Source organism: Megascapheus bottae, chromosome 26, assembly GCF_031878675.1.
Source record: "Megascapheus bottae isolate mThoBot1 chromosome 26, mThoBot2.hap1, whole genome shotgun sequence".
NCBI classification, from domain to species: Eukaryota; Metazoa; Chordata; class Mammalia; order Rodentia; family Geomyidae; genus Megascapheus; species Megascapheus bottae.
The window spans coordinates 627,463-645,544 of NC_143534.1; the positions used below are offsets into that span (position 1 = coordinate 627,463).

Consider the following 18,082-nt stretch of genomic DNA (forward strand, 5'->3'; position numbering starts at 1 on the left):
AAAGATGTTTTTCCATCTTCTTTTTCTTAATGACTTTTTCCATTCTTCTGTGGTACCAAGGAATCAAACCCAGGGCCACGTGCATATGAGGCAGAATCAAACCCGGGGCCACGTGCGTATGAGGCAAATACTCTATCAGGAAACTACATTCTCAGTCCTCCGTCTTCTTCTACTTTGTAACATTGCCAACAAGAATTCTGCCGTCTTCCTTATCATTGTTCCTTTGTGTACAATGGGTCTGTTTTTTGGTAGAACATTGTTTCAGGTGTCACTCTGCTGGTGGAAGCAGTGAAGGAGTCATACAATGCTTACCGGCCAAAGAGCCTCATGGATTTGTGCGCTCTTTATGGTTTTTATTAAGTTCTTCATTTCTCTTTCAAATACGTTTGCTCTGCCTCTCTACTTTCTGCGGGGAGATTGGTGCCACACACGGAAGCCTCGCAGAGCGACTCCCGGCTCACCCGCACCTATTCCTCAGTCTTTTTGCGGTCTCATTAAACAGGTTCTTTGCCTGTTCACTGCTTCCCCTTCTACTATCCAATCTGCCTTTAATTCTGTTCTGAGTCCTTTTAATCTAAACCGTGGTACATCTCATCTCCCCGAGGCCGGTCTGGGTCCCTCCCCCATCTCTCCACACACTCCCTGTGTCCCCAGCCGCCTGCTTGCCAGGCCCTTGTCTACAGAACTGATGACCCAGCTGAGAGCCGGGCCAGCTCCTGTGGACTGATTTTGCCTACCATCCTGACTCTGCTTTCCTGGGCATCTTTTAATTGATTGCCATATCCGATGAGTCTTACCTTGATTGCGAGGTATTTTTGTGTCTCTATAAGTCTTGATCTGTTAGGAAATCCAGGGTCCACTTGATGCTTTCCAGTCTGTGGTCTGGTTTTGTGAGGAGGCCTCGGCAGTGTTATTTTCAGGCTCATCCTCATCCCTGTGCTCACCAGAAAATCTGGACTATACGGCTGGTTGTAGGTCTACAGTTTTCGTTGCATCTGCACAGTCTTCAGGTCATGTGCAATTCTGATTTCTGGGGATAGGGACCCCAAGTCACGTCTGAGCACACTGGTGTCCAGGACTCTGGAGCCCCAGCAGCACATCACCACCTCCCCGGATCCCGATCTGTTCAAGTGCTACCCTGACTCCCTGGATCCTGGAGTCTGGAGAAGGCATTGCCCAAGTGCTCCCTGAACCTGCTGAAGTGCTGGGCTGGCTGACCACTATGCCATCTGTCAGCAGCTGCCCCACTGTGAGAGGAGAGCCGGGAGCCTCTCCCAGGGCCTCGGCCTGCTGACAGCACCTCCCAGGTGACGTCAGGACTCTGAGCCTGCAGGTGTGTCGCCTGGCTAGGTTGAGACCCGGATCTAGCCTGTGGCTGGGTCTTGTCTGTGGCTGGATCTTGCCTGTGGCTGGATCTTGTCTGTGGCTGGATCTAGCCTGTGGCTGGGTCTTGCCTGTGGCTGGGTCTTGCCTGTGGCTGGATCTTGTCTGTGGCTGGATCTAGCCTGTGGCTGGATCTTGTCTGTGGCTGGATCTAGCCTGGCCAGGGACCCTGCTAAGCATGTCTGTGGTCCTGACGTCCAGGCATGCTCGCCGCCTGCCTCGTGGTGGTCCCCCACCTGGGGTAAGAGCCTGAGTAACATCTGCACACTGAGCGAGTTTGTACTCACACTGTCCCGGGTGGAGCTCTGCCCCCGCCACGCACGTGCAGTGCCCTGGTGATACCCATGGCGGACCCAGGCTAAAACGGTTGCTAAGCCCAACCAAACGACAAGCACACATGGCTGTCCCTCGAGCATGAAGCCACACAGAAGGAGCCAGGACGCCGTGTCTGAGAAGACATGGAAAATGAAATGGAGTTTGGGGAAAAGCCCTTCTCTGCAGTTGGCCATTTACCTCCTGTGCTTTCATGAGAGGTAGGACTCATAAGCTTAACTTGATTATTTCTTCTACCACAAACTAAAACAAGGCCTGGCACTGGTGCCTGGCTCCTGGAACGTCTCCTGGAGGGGGAAATCAAGAGGCTTGTGGTTTGGGATCCGCCAGGGCAAGAAAGTTGGTGAGATTCCCATCTCAGCAGAGCTGGCCTTGTTTCGTATGGCTGGTGCCAGCCTGAGAGGAGGATCCTATCCAGGCCGACTGAGCACATGCCTAGCGAGCATGAAGCCCTGAGTTCAAATCCCAGCACTGCCATAAACAAAAACCCAAACTGCTCTAAAACAGGTGTGGAGGTTCAGTCAGACATCAGATCTCGCGGGCTCAGCTGCCTGGCACAGGAACTCTGTCGTGGGGCCTGCACCAGCAGGTAAACCCCAGCCATCACCTCCACTGGCGGCAGGGAGGACCAGGTCAGCGCTGTGGATGCAGCTTTTAACTGGTACAAAAGCTTCTTTCTTTCCTGGACTCAACTACCAAGCAGGCTTTCTGAGCTGTGGGGTTAGCAGAAACCAAAGCAGACACTCTTCTAGGTGTGTCTAGAGAATTGGAATCTAAAGAATCAGAACTTTTAAAATTTTGAATTTTTTAAACAGCTTTATTAAAGGCTGGTAATATAAAATATGATCAAGTTATAAGCCATCAGTAAGAATTTATATCACTTTTGAAAATGTGCATCCAAGAAAGGGAGGTGTGAAGACGAGAGGCTGTTCCAGGCACTTGGGCGGTGTCTGGCGGGATGGAGGGTGCCCCAGGCTGAAGCCAGGGCCGGCGGTGGGGCCCGATCTCAGAAAGCTCCCGTAGGAGGTGGACACCACGCCAGACACAGGTGTGGAGATGGGAGTGGGATCTGAGCTCACGCAGGATACAGCTACAATAAAGCTGTATCTGAAGCAACCTTGAGGGGCACCGGGGAGAGCTCTCGGCAAAGGCTGGGTTCAGTTTCCCAGCAGGCACGCAGCCAGGATCCCTGGAGCAAAAGATGAGGCCGGGGAGGCGCCCCTGGCGGTGGGGCAGGGTGGGGGCCCGAACCCTCGGAAGGCTGCGGCCCGGCGGGAGCTCTTGGCAGTGTGCCCCCTTGAGAAACACCACAGGCCCGGCCGGCGCAGGGGCCGGAAGGCATGGAGCACGGCGGCTCTGGACAGACTCACACCCCAGCATGAGCACAGCGGGAGGCTTACGAGGTGGACACCCATGGGTCTCCAGGGAGGACAGACAGGGCGTCCTGACCTGGTGGCCCAGGCCACGCCCCTCGGAGGACGGGCTCCAGCCAGGGTGTGCCGGAGGGCGGAGGATTTCTAAGCCCCGTTCCCTTTTTACTCGTGTGAACATCAACTCTATTCACATGGCGTAGAGAGAATCTCCACAGAAGAGCGGGAGAGAGACGCAGCCCCGAGGGCCAGACGAGGCGAGGGCACAGACCAACAGACAGGGCCCAAACGACGTGAGCTGGGCCAGTCCTGGCAGAAGTTCTTCTGGGGTGGGAGGGGGCAGTTGCCATGTGCTCTACCCCAGAGCCAGATAGAACATTCTGGGAGCCGCAGGACACAGGCAGTAAAAACAAAGCACAGCTTTCGGTACTGCCGCGGGCGTTAAGGCTTCAGGTGTGAAGAGCGTAGAGACGGTGACTGCCCACCCCCTGCCCAGCAGGTGGATGTGGCTGGGGGTCACCGGGCAGCGCCCAGGCCAGGGCAGTGGCTCTCGGGCCTCTGGGTAAGGTCCCCACACTGCGAACCGCAGGCCTCGGGGCAGTGGCCTGGGGGTGGAGCTGCCTGTGGCTTACTGGGCTTGCCCTGGACAGCTCCAGCCGAATGAATCAGAATGGCCCGGGGTGGCCGCAGGTGACGAGAGCCCTGCCAGCGCCTGCCAGCACTTCCTGAGTGCATGCCTGGGGCGAGCGGCTGAGAGGACAGTGCAAAATGGAGCCCAAGGTGCTAAGTGTAGTAGCCCATACAAAGTAAAGAGAAAGCTGATACAAAACTTTCAATCATGCAACTGTCTTCAATGATGTCTTCTCTGAATCAGTCAGGGAGGCCTGGAGTCCCGCCTGACAAGAGGGGAGGGGCGGCGAGCGGGCCGGGTGTGGCTTCGCCTGGGACTATAAAATTTCCAAATGCAAAACTTCTGCTATCAAATTACTGAAAATAGCATATATCTCATTTTACCAAAGAAGGAAAAAATCCTGGCATTATTTACCAGTTTGCAAAGAATTAAGAAAAGTGTAGAGAAAAGAGGAGAAAGTCTCCACAGCATTGCCCTTCACCCCACGAGGCGGGGCGGGAGCTCAGGTTGCGAGGCTCTCTGCTGGGGGGCCAGGTTACCAGTTGTCCAGAAAATCAAACCCCGTCTTCAAGACGACAGTGCTCGCGTTGACCTGCAGGGGACAGAGGCACCAGTGAGCCACGCAGTCTAAACATAGCTCTCATGTTAAATGACCCAAATGAAACAGTCCGATTCCACCTCGGGGACCCTACCTCCCTTTACCTCATGCTGGAGCCCAGAAAATCGCCCCAAATCCCAGGCAAGATGCACTCTGCTGAGCGCAGTCCTAGCACCCGACAGCCCAGGCCCACCACGGCCCTAAGCTGGGACCTCACACCCTCTCTCCAGCCCTCCATCCTGGGGCTCGGCCCGGAGACTGCGCATTCCCCAGAGGAGGAAGAGAAGAGCAGATACAAAACCAGAACAGGACAAAACAGGGGACAGCAGCAGCGGGAAGCAGGGAAGAGGATGAGCCAGTGTAGGGCTGAAGGAAAGTTCTAGAAGGTGGCAAACACTTCAGTGTAGCCAGAACTTTGGAGTCTTCCTTCACTCACACCTTGAGGGCTGCTAAAAGAGGAAACTGCTCCAGCCTGTGTCGAGCAGGGAGAGCTGCCCAGAGTCCAGGTCCAGACAAGGGGCCCGTGGCAGCACCACACGATCAGAGCCATGCTATGGGCAGTGGGAGAAACGCGCATGCCAGGGAATATGACTGAGCCCTGGAAAGGTAGTGCCGACCCGGCTGGCTGAAGATGTTACGTGCCTGCAGCAGCGAGCTGCTCACACAGAACAAACGCTGTGAGAGGCAGAGCTGCAAGGGACACCAGGGCTGGGACCTGTGGAGCTGTCAGGAATGGGGGCGGGGTGGCCCCCGCTAAGGCCTACTGTGTTTCTCCTGGAACAGTGGCCGTCCTGTTCTGATTTTGTTTCATCTTCCAACACTGGTGCCAATTTGAAGTCACAAACAAATGCTCACCTTGTCTCCGAATCCACTTTTTATCAGCCGGCAGCCTGGCAGGGCGGTCAGGCAGCCGCTGGGCGAGCTCTGCCCAGCTCCCGGCACCTCCTCCCCACCCCAGGCAACTCCTTTCTTTGGGCCCCGCTCGGGGCACCTGACCCCAGCCACCGGGCCAGAGCCCGGCCAGTGTCCCATTCCGTCCCAGCCCCTCTCCTGCCACTGCCCTGCGCGGTGCCTGGGTCTGGCCCTCCTCCACAGCACTGCCTGGGGTCTCCTCTTTCCCACCCCTCCTCACCGGAGGGGGCGGAGGGGTGGGCAGAGCTCCAGGAGGAAGAGGAGGGAGGAAGGAGAAGAGAGCGCTGGCGCCATGGCTGCCTGGCGGGGTGGTGCCCACCTGTGTCAGCGTGGGTTCTGAGAACAGAGAGTCTTCATCCTCCAGCCCGGCGCTGGGCAACGGCAGCTTCCCCGGGGGCTCCGAGGGGGTGGGAGCCGGGAGGGCCTGGGGCCTCTCCTGCTCTGCCTCCTCGCTGGCTGGGACCAGCTCTGGCGGGGTGGCCTTGGCCCCCCTGTCCTTCGGGGCTGGCTCCTGCCAGTAGCAGGCCGGCGAGGCCTTCTCCGCCTTCTCCAAGGACTTGATCTGGCTGGGGGTCAGAGACTGGAACTGGGCGTCGGACCCCTCCCGGGAGCGCTCGGCGTTGACCTTCCAGAAGGCGGCTTCCTCCTCCTTCCTGCCAGGCCCCAGGGCATCCAGACTGGAGGACCTGCTGCCCTGGGGGGGCTTGAGCCCCGGTGCCCCCTGGGAAGCCTTGGCGGAGGGCCGGGGTGGCTCGCCAGCCGCGGTGCCTGCACTTGGCTCCTGGATAGATAAGGAGGAGATGCTGAACTCCATCTGACTCTGCAGCAGGACAGGGCAGGGAGAGAAAACCAGAGAAGCCTTACAACAGGCCCTTCCCAGCAGCGCCAGCATCTCCACCACCGCCAAGCCGTGCTCTCCTGCTGGGACTTGCGGGCCTGGGGTTATTTTCAGGATTGCCCTCGTACCTGGAACACGCCATGGCACAAGGCACCTCCAGGGTCACACGTAGTGACCATCAGGGGCCCCTGCCTGCTGAGGAGGGGCTGCCTGGGGCAGGGGAGGCTCCCGGGCTCTGCAGGGGGCCGGGGGAGAGGGCATCTCCAGTACAGCCCACCGATACTGTCCAGGACCTTCCAGACCTCTAAAGAGTGACCCCTAAACAGGACCTGCTGAGTTGTTCACATCAACCGAGGGCTGGGCCGCCTCGCCTCGCAGGGCGCAGACCGGAGCTGTGTCTTCCCAGCACTGCAGACATCGGCCAGTCATTTCTAAATCAGTGTCAATCACAAGGCTCAACCGCTACGTGCATATCGTCCCACAAAATGCTCTGTGTGGACATGAACCCCCAAGAAATGGAAACAAGAGGAGTCTTACTATGTTGCATTTCCCCCTCCTTTGTTGCTGTTTTTGTGTCTGGTGAGCCTCGGGCCTGGATGGGGAACTGCTGGACTTCGGGTTCTGGACCCACTCCCACCACCCTGCAGGCCTCCAGGCGCCTCAGCGCGGCCCCGCTGGTGCTCGGCAGACGTGGCACCCCTGTGGAGGTGGTCCTGCAGGGCTGCTCAGGGAAGCCCAGGCTGTGGCCCGCAGCCCGCATGCCCGAGAACCAGCATCGCGGGGACGTGGCAACGCTATGGACATGGGGGCTGCAGCAGCCTCAGTGCAGAGAGCAAGGACTCCGGAAACGAGCTCTGAGTGGGCTCGGGGAGCAGTGGGGAGCCCCCGGGGGCGCTCGGCCAAATCCCAGGGACTCCTTGGCCAGCTGCCTGTTTCTCCTCTGTGGTGGAGGTACAGGGCTTTGAATACTTGCTCACCGTGCTTGGTTGGATGGGACTGAATACTTGAGCCATGCCTCCACCCTGGCTTTTTGCTGGTTATTTTGGAGATGAAGTCTTACAGGCTTTTCTGTAGGGGCTGGCTTCCAACCCAACCCTGCAGAGTTGCTGGGATTCTAGGCATGGGCCTCCTGGGGTCCACTAGCTTTTTTCTTTTTTTGGGTAGGTCATAGGACATGAACTCTGGACCTGGGCACTGTCTCTGAGCTCTTTCTTTGCCAGTCCTGGGACTTGAGCTCAAGGTCGGAGCACTGTCCTTGGACTTTCTCAAGACTAGAGCTCTGCCACTTGAGCCACAGCACCACTTCTGGCTTTTTCTGTGTCTCTGGTACCAAGGAATCGAACCCAGGGCTTCGTGCATGCTAGGTGAGCACTCTACCACTAGGCCACGCTCCCAGCCCTCCCTGAGCTCTTTTGCTAACGGCCAAAGCTCTATCTCTTTGAGCCACAGCTCCACTTCCAATTCCCAGGGGTTAATTGGAGATGAGTCTCTTGCACTTTCCTGCCCAGGTGCCCTGCCCTGGCTTCTTCTTTAGTGCCATTCATCTCTTCAGCAACGGCCCCTTCTGAACCACAGCTTTACACAAGCTCTTTTTCTGGCAAGACCATTATTTTTCAAATCTTGTGGCTTGGCTTTTACTCTTCATTCTTATGCTAAATATGGCTAATTATTGCCATAGCCTGAGTACTGTGATATCATGAAATGTCTTCTGCCTAATCACTTCCACACTCTGCCTCCCTCAAAGATTCAGGACAGGGACAACCTGTAGAGGAGTTCCTTGGCAGATGTAACAGAACGAGTCTCTCGTCCAGGCCCTCAGAGTCCCGGCTCAGGGACTGAGGCCCGCTGCGGGGACTGGCTGCCGGGATGGGCCGGGGGAGCCGTCCCTGAGTGACTGAGGAGTGGACCAGCTTCCACAGGCCTGGCAGCAGTGTACCACCCCCGTCCACGCTCCGCTGTGACTCCCCAGGGTGACTGCTGAGCGAGCGCAGACATGACAATTTCTCTGAATAAACAAATTGCTAAAAGTAGCTCAAAAGTGGCCAAGGCCTTGGAGAGGGAGCCGACGCGGATCTGAGGAAGTCTGCAGAATGCGCAGCGGGCTTTTTTGGGATCCCTGGTAGGAGCTCTGGGAGGCTGTGGCGGCTGGGGGGGGTTAAGGGGGGGGACAGGGCCAGAGGAGCCAGACACGGGGTTCCGAGTGTCAAGGAATCAAGGAAGAAAACATTCCAACATGCCTGTGGCTCCTCTGTTTAAGGCCACCTTAGCTGTACAAATAAAGCACAGCCTCAGGGGTCCCTGGCGTGTCCTTCCTGGCACAACTCAGGGCAGGAGGATGGAGAGAGGGAGCCCCTCTGCTCGTGGCAGCCCCAGCCCCAGCCCCAGGCCCAGGCTCAAGGCCTGGAGGATCTGGTCAGCACGCAGGGCTTGCTGAGACCCCGTCCACCACGTGGCTGTGGCCATTCTGAAAGCAGTAAGACCACAACACGGCTCTGGATCTAGTTTTGCTCCTGCTCACTGGAGAGGAATGTGAGATATTCGTAAGGGGTACAGGCCGCCAAAGCCAACTGTTTGGCTTGGCAGCCACCAGCAAACTTCAGTCGTTGAGACAAAGGCTACAAAAGCACTCTAGAAAATACCACAGCCCACCAGGGCAAATCACAATACACTTACCAAACCCCTGACCTTACTCCTCCCCGCCACGGAGGGGAAGTGCAGAAGCTTCCAGAATCACCCTACAGGGAGAGGCGGCCTGCTTAGGCGGCTGGAGTCACAGGGGCACGGCCTGCTTCTTGAGGCTCCCTGCAGACCAGGAGCCAAATCCCCCACTGCCAACACCACCACACACAACTCGGCAGGCGCCCAGGCCCGAAGCGAGGGTGTGGGCACCAGAGAAGATCCTGAGCACAGACCTCTGAGACCCCGAGGGCCCCAGGGGTGAGGGGGACATGGGCCTGCCAGCCTGGCCCTCAGCATAGCACAGTCCTCTAAGATGGAGGGTGCTCCAGGCCTGGCCCTCAGCATAGCACAGTCCTCTGAGATGGGGAGGGGGCTCCGGACGGACTGGCCAGGGAGGAAGAGCAGCCAGGCAAAGCCACACTTGCTTCATGTCCTTAGATGGTTCACACCAACGGCAGTGGGGCTGCCGGAGCCTGTGTGCACTGCAGGCCCACACCGATCTCCCGCTCCCCGGAGGCCGGAAGCCCCCTGCTCGGACACTGCCCTGACCGGCCCTCAGGACCACCCCACAACTCCACTCTGCCTCCGAACCACCAGCAGCAGAAGAAGACCAGACAGTCCACAGAGAAGCTGCAGGGCTTGGGATGAGGAGGGGTGGGAGGCCCCGGGCCGGGTCAGGTCTAGGTCGGCTCTGCTCCAGGCTCTGTCTGGAGCAGGCTGGGTGCTGGGGTTTCTCCTCTGGAAGCACATGACACAGGAAGGCAGTGGGTCCCCGAGGCTCCCGTCGCCTGCCAAAACCAACAGACGGGCGGAAAAGATGACCGCAGCACCGGCCCCTGGGCTCCCCAGCGGTGGGGGGAGGGAAGAGCGGCAACTCCGAGGGACAGGGAGAGGCCTTGGACGCTGGCTTGCTGAGAGGCATCTCACGAAGTACACAAAGAGCAAAACACCACTCCTCTCCTATTCACACACAATCTTACAACTAAGAAAAAGAGGCCGGCGCATGGCCTGGCGGTAGCGTGCTTGCCTGGCAGGCACAAAGACCCGGGTTCCATTCCTTGGTACCACATACACAGAAGAGCCAGAAGTGGTGCCCTGGCTCCCGTGGTAGAGCGCTCGTCTTGAGAAAGCCAAGGACAGTGCTCAGGCCTGGCGTCACACACACAGGAGGCCGAGGCGGGAGGATGGAGAGCGTTCACGGGGTGTGGGACGCCTCTCCACGGCTGCCTCCCATCTCTGATGAGAGAATAATCTGCCATGGCTTCTGGGTCCTGACACACTGGCAGCGTCCTACATGCTGTCTGCTGTCCCTCCAGCGGCTGTGTGGGACATCTGCCCCTCAGTCACCTCCTGCGGGGAGGGGGCCATGCATGGGCCCAGTGGGACACAAACTCCCCAGCAGTCCAGGGAATGGTGGTGACCAGGCCGGGAGCCGGAGCAGCATGGCGCTGGGCTCTCAGCTGCCAAAGGCTCCTGAACCCAGGACCTGGTGGCGGCGGCTGAGCAGGACGCACACGGACAGCGGAGACGGAAGCACGGGGCTACGACCCACAGCTTGCCCTACCCGTGAGACCACGCACTCCCCGCCCCACACGGGAACAGACAGCAGCTCAGTCCACGGAGCCACACACGAGCCCTGTTTGTTCTCCAGGAACCCGGCCCGTGTCTGGAGGAAACACCCTAGTGTCTTAGGGCTCCATCACAGCCTCCGTTTGCCCACCGCTCTGCAGCACGGATTTCCAGGCCGTCATGGGGCCTGGTGGCCGTGGCTGACGTCCACCACTGAAGCAGGCCTGGTCTCCAAGTCCTGACAGCCCTTCCCTTCCCACTGACACAGCTGTCACCCAGCGGCCACGCTGAGAGACATGGAGCGACTCAATTACTTTCAGTCTAGCCCGACTTACCCTCGTTTCCCAGGAGAATGGCGCAGAGTGCTCATCTTGCCAAGTGATGTCCTAAAATGAAAAGTCAAGAATGAGTCTGAAGCCCAAACTCAGAGAGCCCCGTGCAGTCACCCAGCCCACCCAGGCCACAAGGGGCGGAAAGCAGGAGCGCCGTCAAGAAGCTGGCATCCTGTGCTTGGCCCTGGCTGTGCTACCCACCGCCTCGTCGGCCCGCCCTTGCCTGACAAACTCGCGTGTAGACCGAGTCCCCCGCAGACCCAGCCAGAGGGGAGCCACGGGACTGAGCACTGTGCGGACAGACAAGGCCCTGGCCCCCCTCTACACAAGACAGCCCACTGTCCACCCAGGGACAGCCAACTCCCCGCCACAGACCGCCCACCCTCCACACAAGCCTGTTGAGAGGATGAACCACTCGACCCACAGAAAGAACAAAGCCAACACGGGCGGCCGGGGCCCATGGGCCTGCCAGAGGTCCAAAAGGCCAACTACGAATGCAGGCTCCGGCTGCCGGCTCCAGGACAGGTGTGCCTGACTGGCTGTGCAACCAGACCCCAAAACCAGAAGCAGCAGGGTCGCTGCCTTTCCCTGGGGAACTTCTGTTCAATCCAAGCTATTTCTCCATGTCCAAATTCTGCTGCTCCAAAAATGGCACTGCAGTCTGGAGGAATGTGTGCTATGGCACCAGGGAACAGCGTCTCCTGAGGAGGCGGGGATGGCTGCGGGCCCTCAGTGTGAGGGGAGGGGAGGATGGAGGCCCCAGGTCCTCAGTGTGAGGGGAGGGGAGGATGGCGGCCCCAGGTCCTCAGTGTGAGGGGAGGGGAGGATGGAGACCCCAGGTCCTCAGTGGGATGCCTGTTGGAGAAGGGAACCCGGAAGCCTCCAGAAGTCTAGGCTGTGGGAACTCTTGACACAGAAGGCTATGGCTGTGGAGAATGAGTGGGGGCAGAGGCTGTGCCAGGCGCTTGGGGAGGCCATGTCCCCAGGAATCACTCTACACGTCCAATTTCCAAGCAGTTGCAGACAGAGGCAACACACATTTCCTCTCCTCAACCTGCTGTCAGGCCAGCAATAAACTAAGTCCAGGGGTCAGATTCCTTGAATGCCTGCAATTTTGAGCACATAAGAATTAAGGAAACACTTAAGAAAACTGAGCCTGCAGCCAGGCACCGTGGCTAAGGTCTGTAATCCTAGCTACTCAGGAGGCTGTGATCTGAGGATCACAGTTCAAAGCCAGCCCAGGCATTAAAGTCCATGAGACTCTAATCTCCAAGTAATAACCAGAAAACCAGAAGTGGCACTGTGGCTCAAGGGGCAGAGCACAGCTTTGAACTGAAGAGCTCAGGGACAGCGACCAGGCAGGCCCAGAATTCAAGTCCCAGGACCGACAAGAAAAGAAAAAGCAAGCAAAGAAGCAAATAAAAAAGAAAAAAGAGCCTGCAAAACATAAACATGACAGGGGCTCTGATGTCAGCAAACTCAAGCCACAGAATGTGGCAGTGGCAGCAGATACACCCACATACACACGTACACGTGCCCACCCACACACCACCTATGCACATCCTCACAGAATGTGGCAGTGGCAGCAGATACACCCACATACACACGCACACGTACCCACCCACACACCACCTATGCACATCCTCACAGAATGTGGCAGTGGCAGCAGATACACATCCAGACGGCCACAAACGCATATCACATAGAATTCGTAGTGGCAGCACTCACGCACACACACACACCCACATACGCACATCCACACGTGTGTGAGATGTCAACGCTCTGAGACCATCTGCCACTCCGCCATGGAGGCCAGTGCTTCACGCGGGGCTCTGCTGGAGGCCCTGACACCCCCATCAGAACTCCAGAAAAGTTTACAACACTGAAAAGTAGGATTTCCTCTATGTCCCTGGGATTTTCAGGCTTGCTCAATCCGAAAACTGCTTAGCCAGTTCAGTGTGAACGTCCTGAAGGAAACAGTTTTAAACCAACACAGGCACACACAGTATCAATCACACCTGGTATCAACTGCATGTACCTACGCATACACACACACACACACAATTATTGAAGCCGGAGACAAGGATAAATACCCCGTGACTGCCTATTATATGGAATTCCTGGAGTAGGAAAAATCATAGAGACAGAAAGTAGAAGTTGACGATAAATACAAGTCAGGAACTAGTGACTCATGCCTATAATTCTAGGAGGCTGAGATTATGGAGGATTAGAGTTCAAAGCTCACCTAGGCCAAAAGAGGCCATGAGACATTATTTCTAGTTAAGCTGCAAAAATGCTATACTGGTAGAGTGTGATAACCATAAGCAAAAAAGCTGAGTGAGAGGTTAGGGTCCTGAATTCAAGCTCAGAACAAGATGAGGAAGACTAGGGATATGGGTAGTTATTTAATAAGCATAAAGCTCCATTATAAAATAGTAAACACAGCTTGGCATGGTAGCACCCATATCCAATCTCAGCAATCAAAAGAATTCCAGATTTGAAGCCTATATGCAAGGTGCTGTCTCTGGTAAAGAACATTCTGGACATATGTGGTGGTAATATACTGTCGTATGACATTGTGAATGTACTAAATGTCACTTACAAATGATTGCAATGTTGTATGTTATAGAGATAAACAGATAGGTTACCAATAAAACATCATAAATTGAAAAAAAATTCAGAGAAATATTGGTGCAACCAAAGTCAGTCTAAAAGACCTCCAGCCTGAGATCCCAGATACACAACTGAAGTCAGTCTAAAAGACCTCCAGCCTGAGATCCCAGATACACAACTGAAGCCAGTCTAAAAGACCTCCAGCCTGAGATCCCAGATACACAATGTCCTGAAGCCAGTCTAAAAGACCTCCAGCCTGAGATCCCAGATACACAACTGAAGCCAGTCTAAAAGACCTCCGGCCTGAGATCTCAGATACACAACTGAAGTCAGTCTAAAAGACCTCCAGCCTGAGATCCCAGATACACAACTGAAGTCAGTCTAAAAGACCTCCGGCCTGAGATCCAGATACACAACGTCCTGAAGTCAGTCTAAAAGACCTCCAGCCTGAGATCCCAGATACACAACTGAAGCCAGTCTAAAAGACCTCCAGCCTGAGATCCAGATACACAACTGAAGCCAGTCTAAAAGACCTCCAGCCTGAGATCCCAGATACACAACTGAAGTCAGTCTAAAAGAACTCCAGCCTGAGATCCCAGATACACAACTGAAGCCAGTCTAAAAGACCTCCAGCCTGAGATCCCAGATACACAACTGAAGCCAGTCTAAAAGACCTCCAGCCTGAGATCCCAGATACACAACTGAAGTCAGTCTAAAAGAACTCCAGCCTGAGATCCCAGATACACAACTGAAGCCAGTCTAAAAGACCTCCAGCCTGAGATCCCAGATACACAACTGAAGTCAGTCTAAAAGACCTCCGGCCTGAGATCCCAGATACACAACGTCCTGAAGTCAGTCTAAAAGACCTCCAGCCTGAGATCCCAGATACACAACTGAAGCCAGTCTAAAAGACCTCCAGCCTGAGATCCCAGATACACAACTGAAGCCAGTCTAAAAGACCTCCAGCCTGAGATCCCAGATACACAACTGAAGTCAGTCTAAAAGAACTCCGGCCTGAGATCCCAGATACACAACTGAAGCCAGTCTAAAAGACCTCCAGCCTGAGATCCCAGATACACAACTGAAGCCAGTCTAAAAGACCTCCGGCCTGAGATCCCAGATACACAACTGAAGTCAGTCTAAAAGACCTCCGGCCTGAGATCCCAGATACACAACTGAAGTCAGTCTAAAAGACCTCCGGCCTGAGATCCCAGATACACAACGTCCTGGTGCCCTCAGATCTCGGCCTCCTGAGTAGCTAGGATGACAGGCGTGAGCCACCATGCCTGGCTACTGGTTCTATTTTCTTGGTGACTCAGTGGCAGATCAGAACCAGGAAGGCTCTGGCGTGGGCAGCTGGCACTGGGGGTCCAGTGGAGGAATGTTGTGCACATGAGAGAGAAGGCTCCGCAGAGACAGACGCCCCAGCCTGGTGATGGGCGGTCAGGCCAGTGAGCTATCCGCTGCGGCTCAGTGCTGAGGGGCATAGGCAGGACCCTGGCCCGTGAGCGCATGCCCGGATGAACCCCAGGGGTGCTGCTGCTGCCAAACTTTCCGCACACACAGGGACCAGGCCTGAAGCCCTCCTGCTCTGCGGTGGGGCTGAAACTGAAGAGTCACCAGGAGCCACCGACATCCAGGCAGAGTGAATGACAGCACGGCTCACAGCTGCCCCGCAAGTCCACACCTCCAGGAGACCAATGCAGGGCATTCCCTTCCCTGTGCAAACCAGCCTCCAGCAGGAGAGGAGCAGGAGAATGGTCTGTAAAGGCCGAGGGATTCCATGAGCAGGACGCAAGGCGCGGGGAGGGGGCCCACAGGAAAGGAAGGGGGGGGAGAGGGGCAGAGTGGAAGATGGGGTGGGGGAACAGGGGAACAGGGCAGTGGCTGCCCAGGGCTGGTGTCCTGCAGGCACACAGGCTCGGAGCCCTCAGAGCAGTGCTCTCCTGCATGTGGCCACAGCCCACCAGGCCTCACTGAGGGGCCTGCCGTGGGACAGGCACTGACCGTCTGTGGATGGCAACCCTACTTCCTACTCGATTTCACTGGCGTGTAAAAGGACTAAAATACCCTTTCTCTTATCAACTTCCTGCGCTCAGCAACTATTTCTGTCTTTATGGATCCTTGAGGCAGATGCAGCTTGGGGCTTGTGACATATTTATCTGCTGAGATAAGGAGCCGAAGGGAAGTCCTGCCGCTCGGCAACCTTGAGCAGTCGCTCATCCATACACCGGCCAGCCCAGCGCCGCCACTGTGGGAAGGGATGAGGGAACAGGGGGTGGACAGTCAAAGCTGAGGACCAGCAGGGGAGCAGGGCGTCCCGACAGCTGGGTCTGGCTGACAGTCAGTGGCTCCTTGGTTTCTTATGTGATCTGGGAAGCATCTCCTCTGCTATTGGGGGACCGGTTGCTCAGGGTGTGGAAATACCTGTCAACCAAGAGATGACCCAAACCTGCTCAGGTGCCCCTGCCACCTCATCTGTTTCTAGACTTCCACAGGACCAGCAGAGCAAGTGGCTCAGAGGAAGTGCCACATCCCCACCTCAACTTCCAGGCACCAGGCCAGGTGCCAGAGGACAGTCTGCGGGGAAAGCTGGAGGGACAAGCCCTGCATCCCTGTGCAGGGATGGGTAAGGGAGGGGCAATCTCTGCCACGTCCTCCTTCCAGCACACCCACAGACATGCAGGACAGGAGCCAGCTTCAGGTCCTCCTTAAAGGACTGGCTCAAGCCTATAATACCAGCCAGGGTGGAGATCAAGGGATCTTTCGGGTCACGCCTGGGCATCAAAAAGTTTGAGACAAATAGCTGGATGGAGGGGCATGGGCCCGTTGTCCAGTGACAGAGGAGGCCCACAGCCCAGGCCAGACCCTACCTGACAATAACCAGCGCAGGAAGGGACTGGGGGAGCGGCCCACGTGCTGGAGCGCCTGCTTAGACGTGGGAGGCCTTGATTTCAAACCCTAGTAGAAAATTAAAGCCCACGGAAGCAACAGCCATTTCTGACTTCAGCCTCCGGAGGAGCTGGTGGCATGCGGCCCCAGTGCCCTGCCCCACAATGAAGAAAAAGCTGAGCTCTAGAGGGAGAGAGAGGGAAGGGGAGGACAAGGAGGAAGGGGAGGAGGGGGAGGAGGGGAGGAGGAGAGGGAAGGGGAGGACAAGGAGGAAGGGGAGGAGGGGGAGGAGGGGAGGAGGAGAGGGAAGGGGAGGACAAGGAGGAAGGGGAGGAGGGGGAGGAGGGGAGGAGGAGAGGGAAGGGGAGGACAAGGAGGAAAGGGAGAAGGGGGAGGAGGGGGAGGAGGGGAGGAGGAGAGGGAAGGGAGGAAGGGGCTGCGAGGTCTGCATCCATCACCACATGAACAGCCAAACTCAGACCCCACAGCCTCGGCGCTCGGTCGTCCTGCTGTGTCTGCATCTAAGCTCGAGCTGCCAGCCCCGGGCCCTCGGAAGGGCCAGCGGTTCCCCGGGGGCTCCCCAACATGGCGCAGAGGTGAGGGGCGGTGACAGGAGTGGGGGGACCGCCGGCCTTGAAGGCCTCGGAGTCCAGGAGGCGCTGGGGCGCAGGGCACCGCGTGGCACCGCGTGGCACCAGGCCGCCTGGCTCTGGGTTCTTGGGCCTCCCCTGTGGGGAGCTGAGAGGGCCCCCCGGGCTCCCCGTCACCAGAGCCCCGGGCGGCCAGGAGGAGGCAGAGCCAGGGACAGAGCCAGGGACAGAGCCAGGGTGGGGCCTGCCCGGCCCAACGCGGGGCTCCAGAGCGGCCGCGGGGCTCAGTCCTCCACGGGGAGGCGACGCCAACGCGCTGCCCCCCTTCCTCCAGGACCCGGGGCCGAAGACCGGGGCCGCCCGCCGCCTCCCCTCTCCCCCTCCCTCTCCCAGCGGCCAACTCTTCCCCCAGCCATGGCAAAGTTGGCCCCGGGAGCCGCCGAGCTCCAGCGAACAAAGCGCTTCGAGGAAAGGAGTCCAGCCGGGTTTCTGGGCCTCCCCGACCCCCCGTCCTCCCCCGGGCCTCGCCCCCGTCCTCCTCCCGGTCCTCCCCTGGGCCTCCCCCCCATCCTCCTCCGGACCGGGCCTCCCCGACCCCCCGTCCTCCCCCGGGCCTCCCCCCCCATCCCGCGCCGCCCCGGCCGGGCCCCAGCTCGACGCCCCACCGCGGGGGAGGGAGAGCCGAGGCCCCAGTCCCGGCCGCCCCGCGCCCCGGGCGCCCGCCGCACCCACCTCGTCTCCGAAGCGCACCAGCTTCTGGCCCGTGGGCCCGCGCGGGCCGGGGAAGCGGCCGGGGTCCCCCGCGTCCCCCGGGGCGGCGGGCGCGGGCGCGCGCGGGCCCAGCAGGCAGCGGTCGATGACCTCGTCCTGCTGGGCGGGCGGCAGCCGCGCCCACTCGGGCCCGTACTTCTCGCGGATCTTCTCCTTGTCCTGCATGATCTTCCGCGCCATGGGGCTCAGCGACGAGAAGTAGGTGAAGCGCTTGCGCTCCCGCTCGTCCAGGGGCCGGTTCCCGCTCATGACGGCCGAGCGCGAGGCCGCGATCGCCGCCGCCATGGACGCCATGCCCAGCCCCGCCGCCGCCGCCGCCCGGCCCGAGCGCCGCCTCCCGGCCCGGCCCGCCCCGAGCGCCGCCTCCCGGCCTCCCCGCCTCCCGGCCCGCCCCGAGCACCGCCTCCCCGCCGGGCCCGGCCCGCCCCGAGCACCGCCTCCCCGCCGGGCCCGCCCCGAGCACCGCCTCCCGGCCTCCCCGCCTCCCGGCCCGCCCCGAGCACCGCCTCCCCGCCGGGCCCGGCCCGCCCCGAGCACCGCCTCCCCGCCCGCCCCGAGCGCCGCCTCCCGG

At 58.5% G+C, this 18,082-nt stretch overlaps 1 protein-coding gene across 1 annotated transcript; it reads right to left on the reverse strand.

Annotated features, from left to right (window-relative positions):
* Positions 1-3,366: 3,366 nt before the first annotated feature.
* On the reverse strand, positions 3,367-17,805 carry C26H1orf198 (chromosome 26 C1orf198 homolog). Its single transcript, XM_090318719.1, has 4 exons — positions 17,473-17,805; positions 10,649-10,699; positions 5,547-6,047; positions 3,367-4,309 (listed from the first exon to the last, which is right to left on the reverse strand). The coding sequence occupies exons 1-4, from the start codon at positions 17,803-17,805 to the stop codon at positions 4,253-4,255; spliced, it is 942 nt and encodes a 313-aa protein (XP_090174845.1). The 3' UTR covers positions 3,367-4,252.
* Between the last annotated feature and the right edge of the window lie 277 nt (positions 17,806-18,082).

Excerpts from the sequence above, each read along its gene's own strand:
- C26H1orf198 (XM_090318719.1), bottom strand. The coding sequence starts at position 17,805 with ATGGCGTCCATGGCGGCGGCGATCGCGGCCTCGCGCTCGGCCGTCATG. Across the intron at positions 10,700-17,472 it reads TGGTGCGCTTCGGAGACGAG|GACATCACTTGGCAAGATGA; the intron begins GTGGGTGCGGCG and ends TTTTCATTTTAG. Across the intron at positions 6,048-10,648 it reads CATTCTCCTGGGAAACGAGG|AGTCAGATGGAGTTCAGCAT; the intron begins GTAAGTCGGGCT and ends GTCCTGCTGCAG.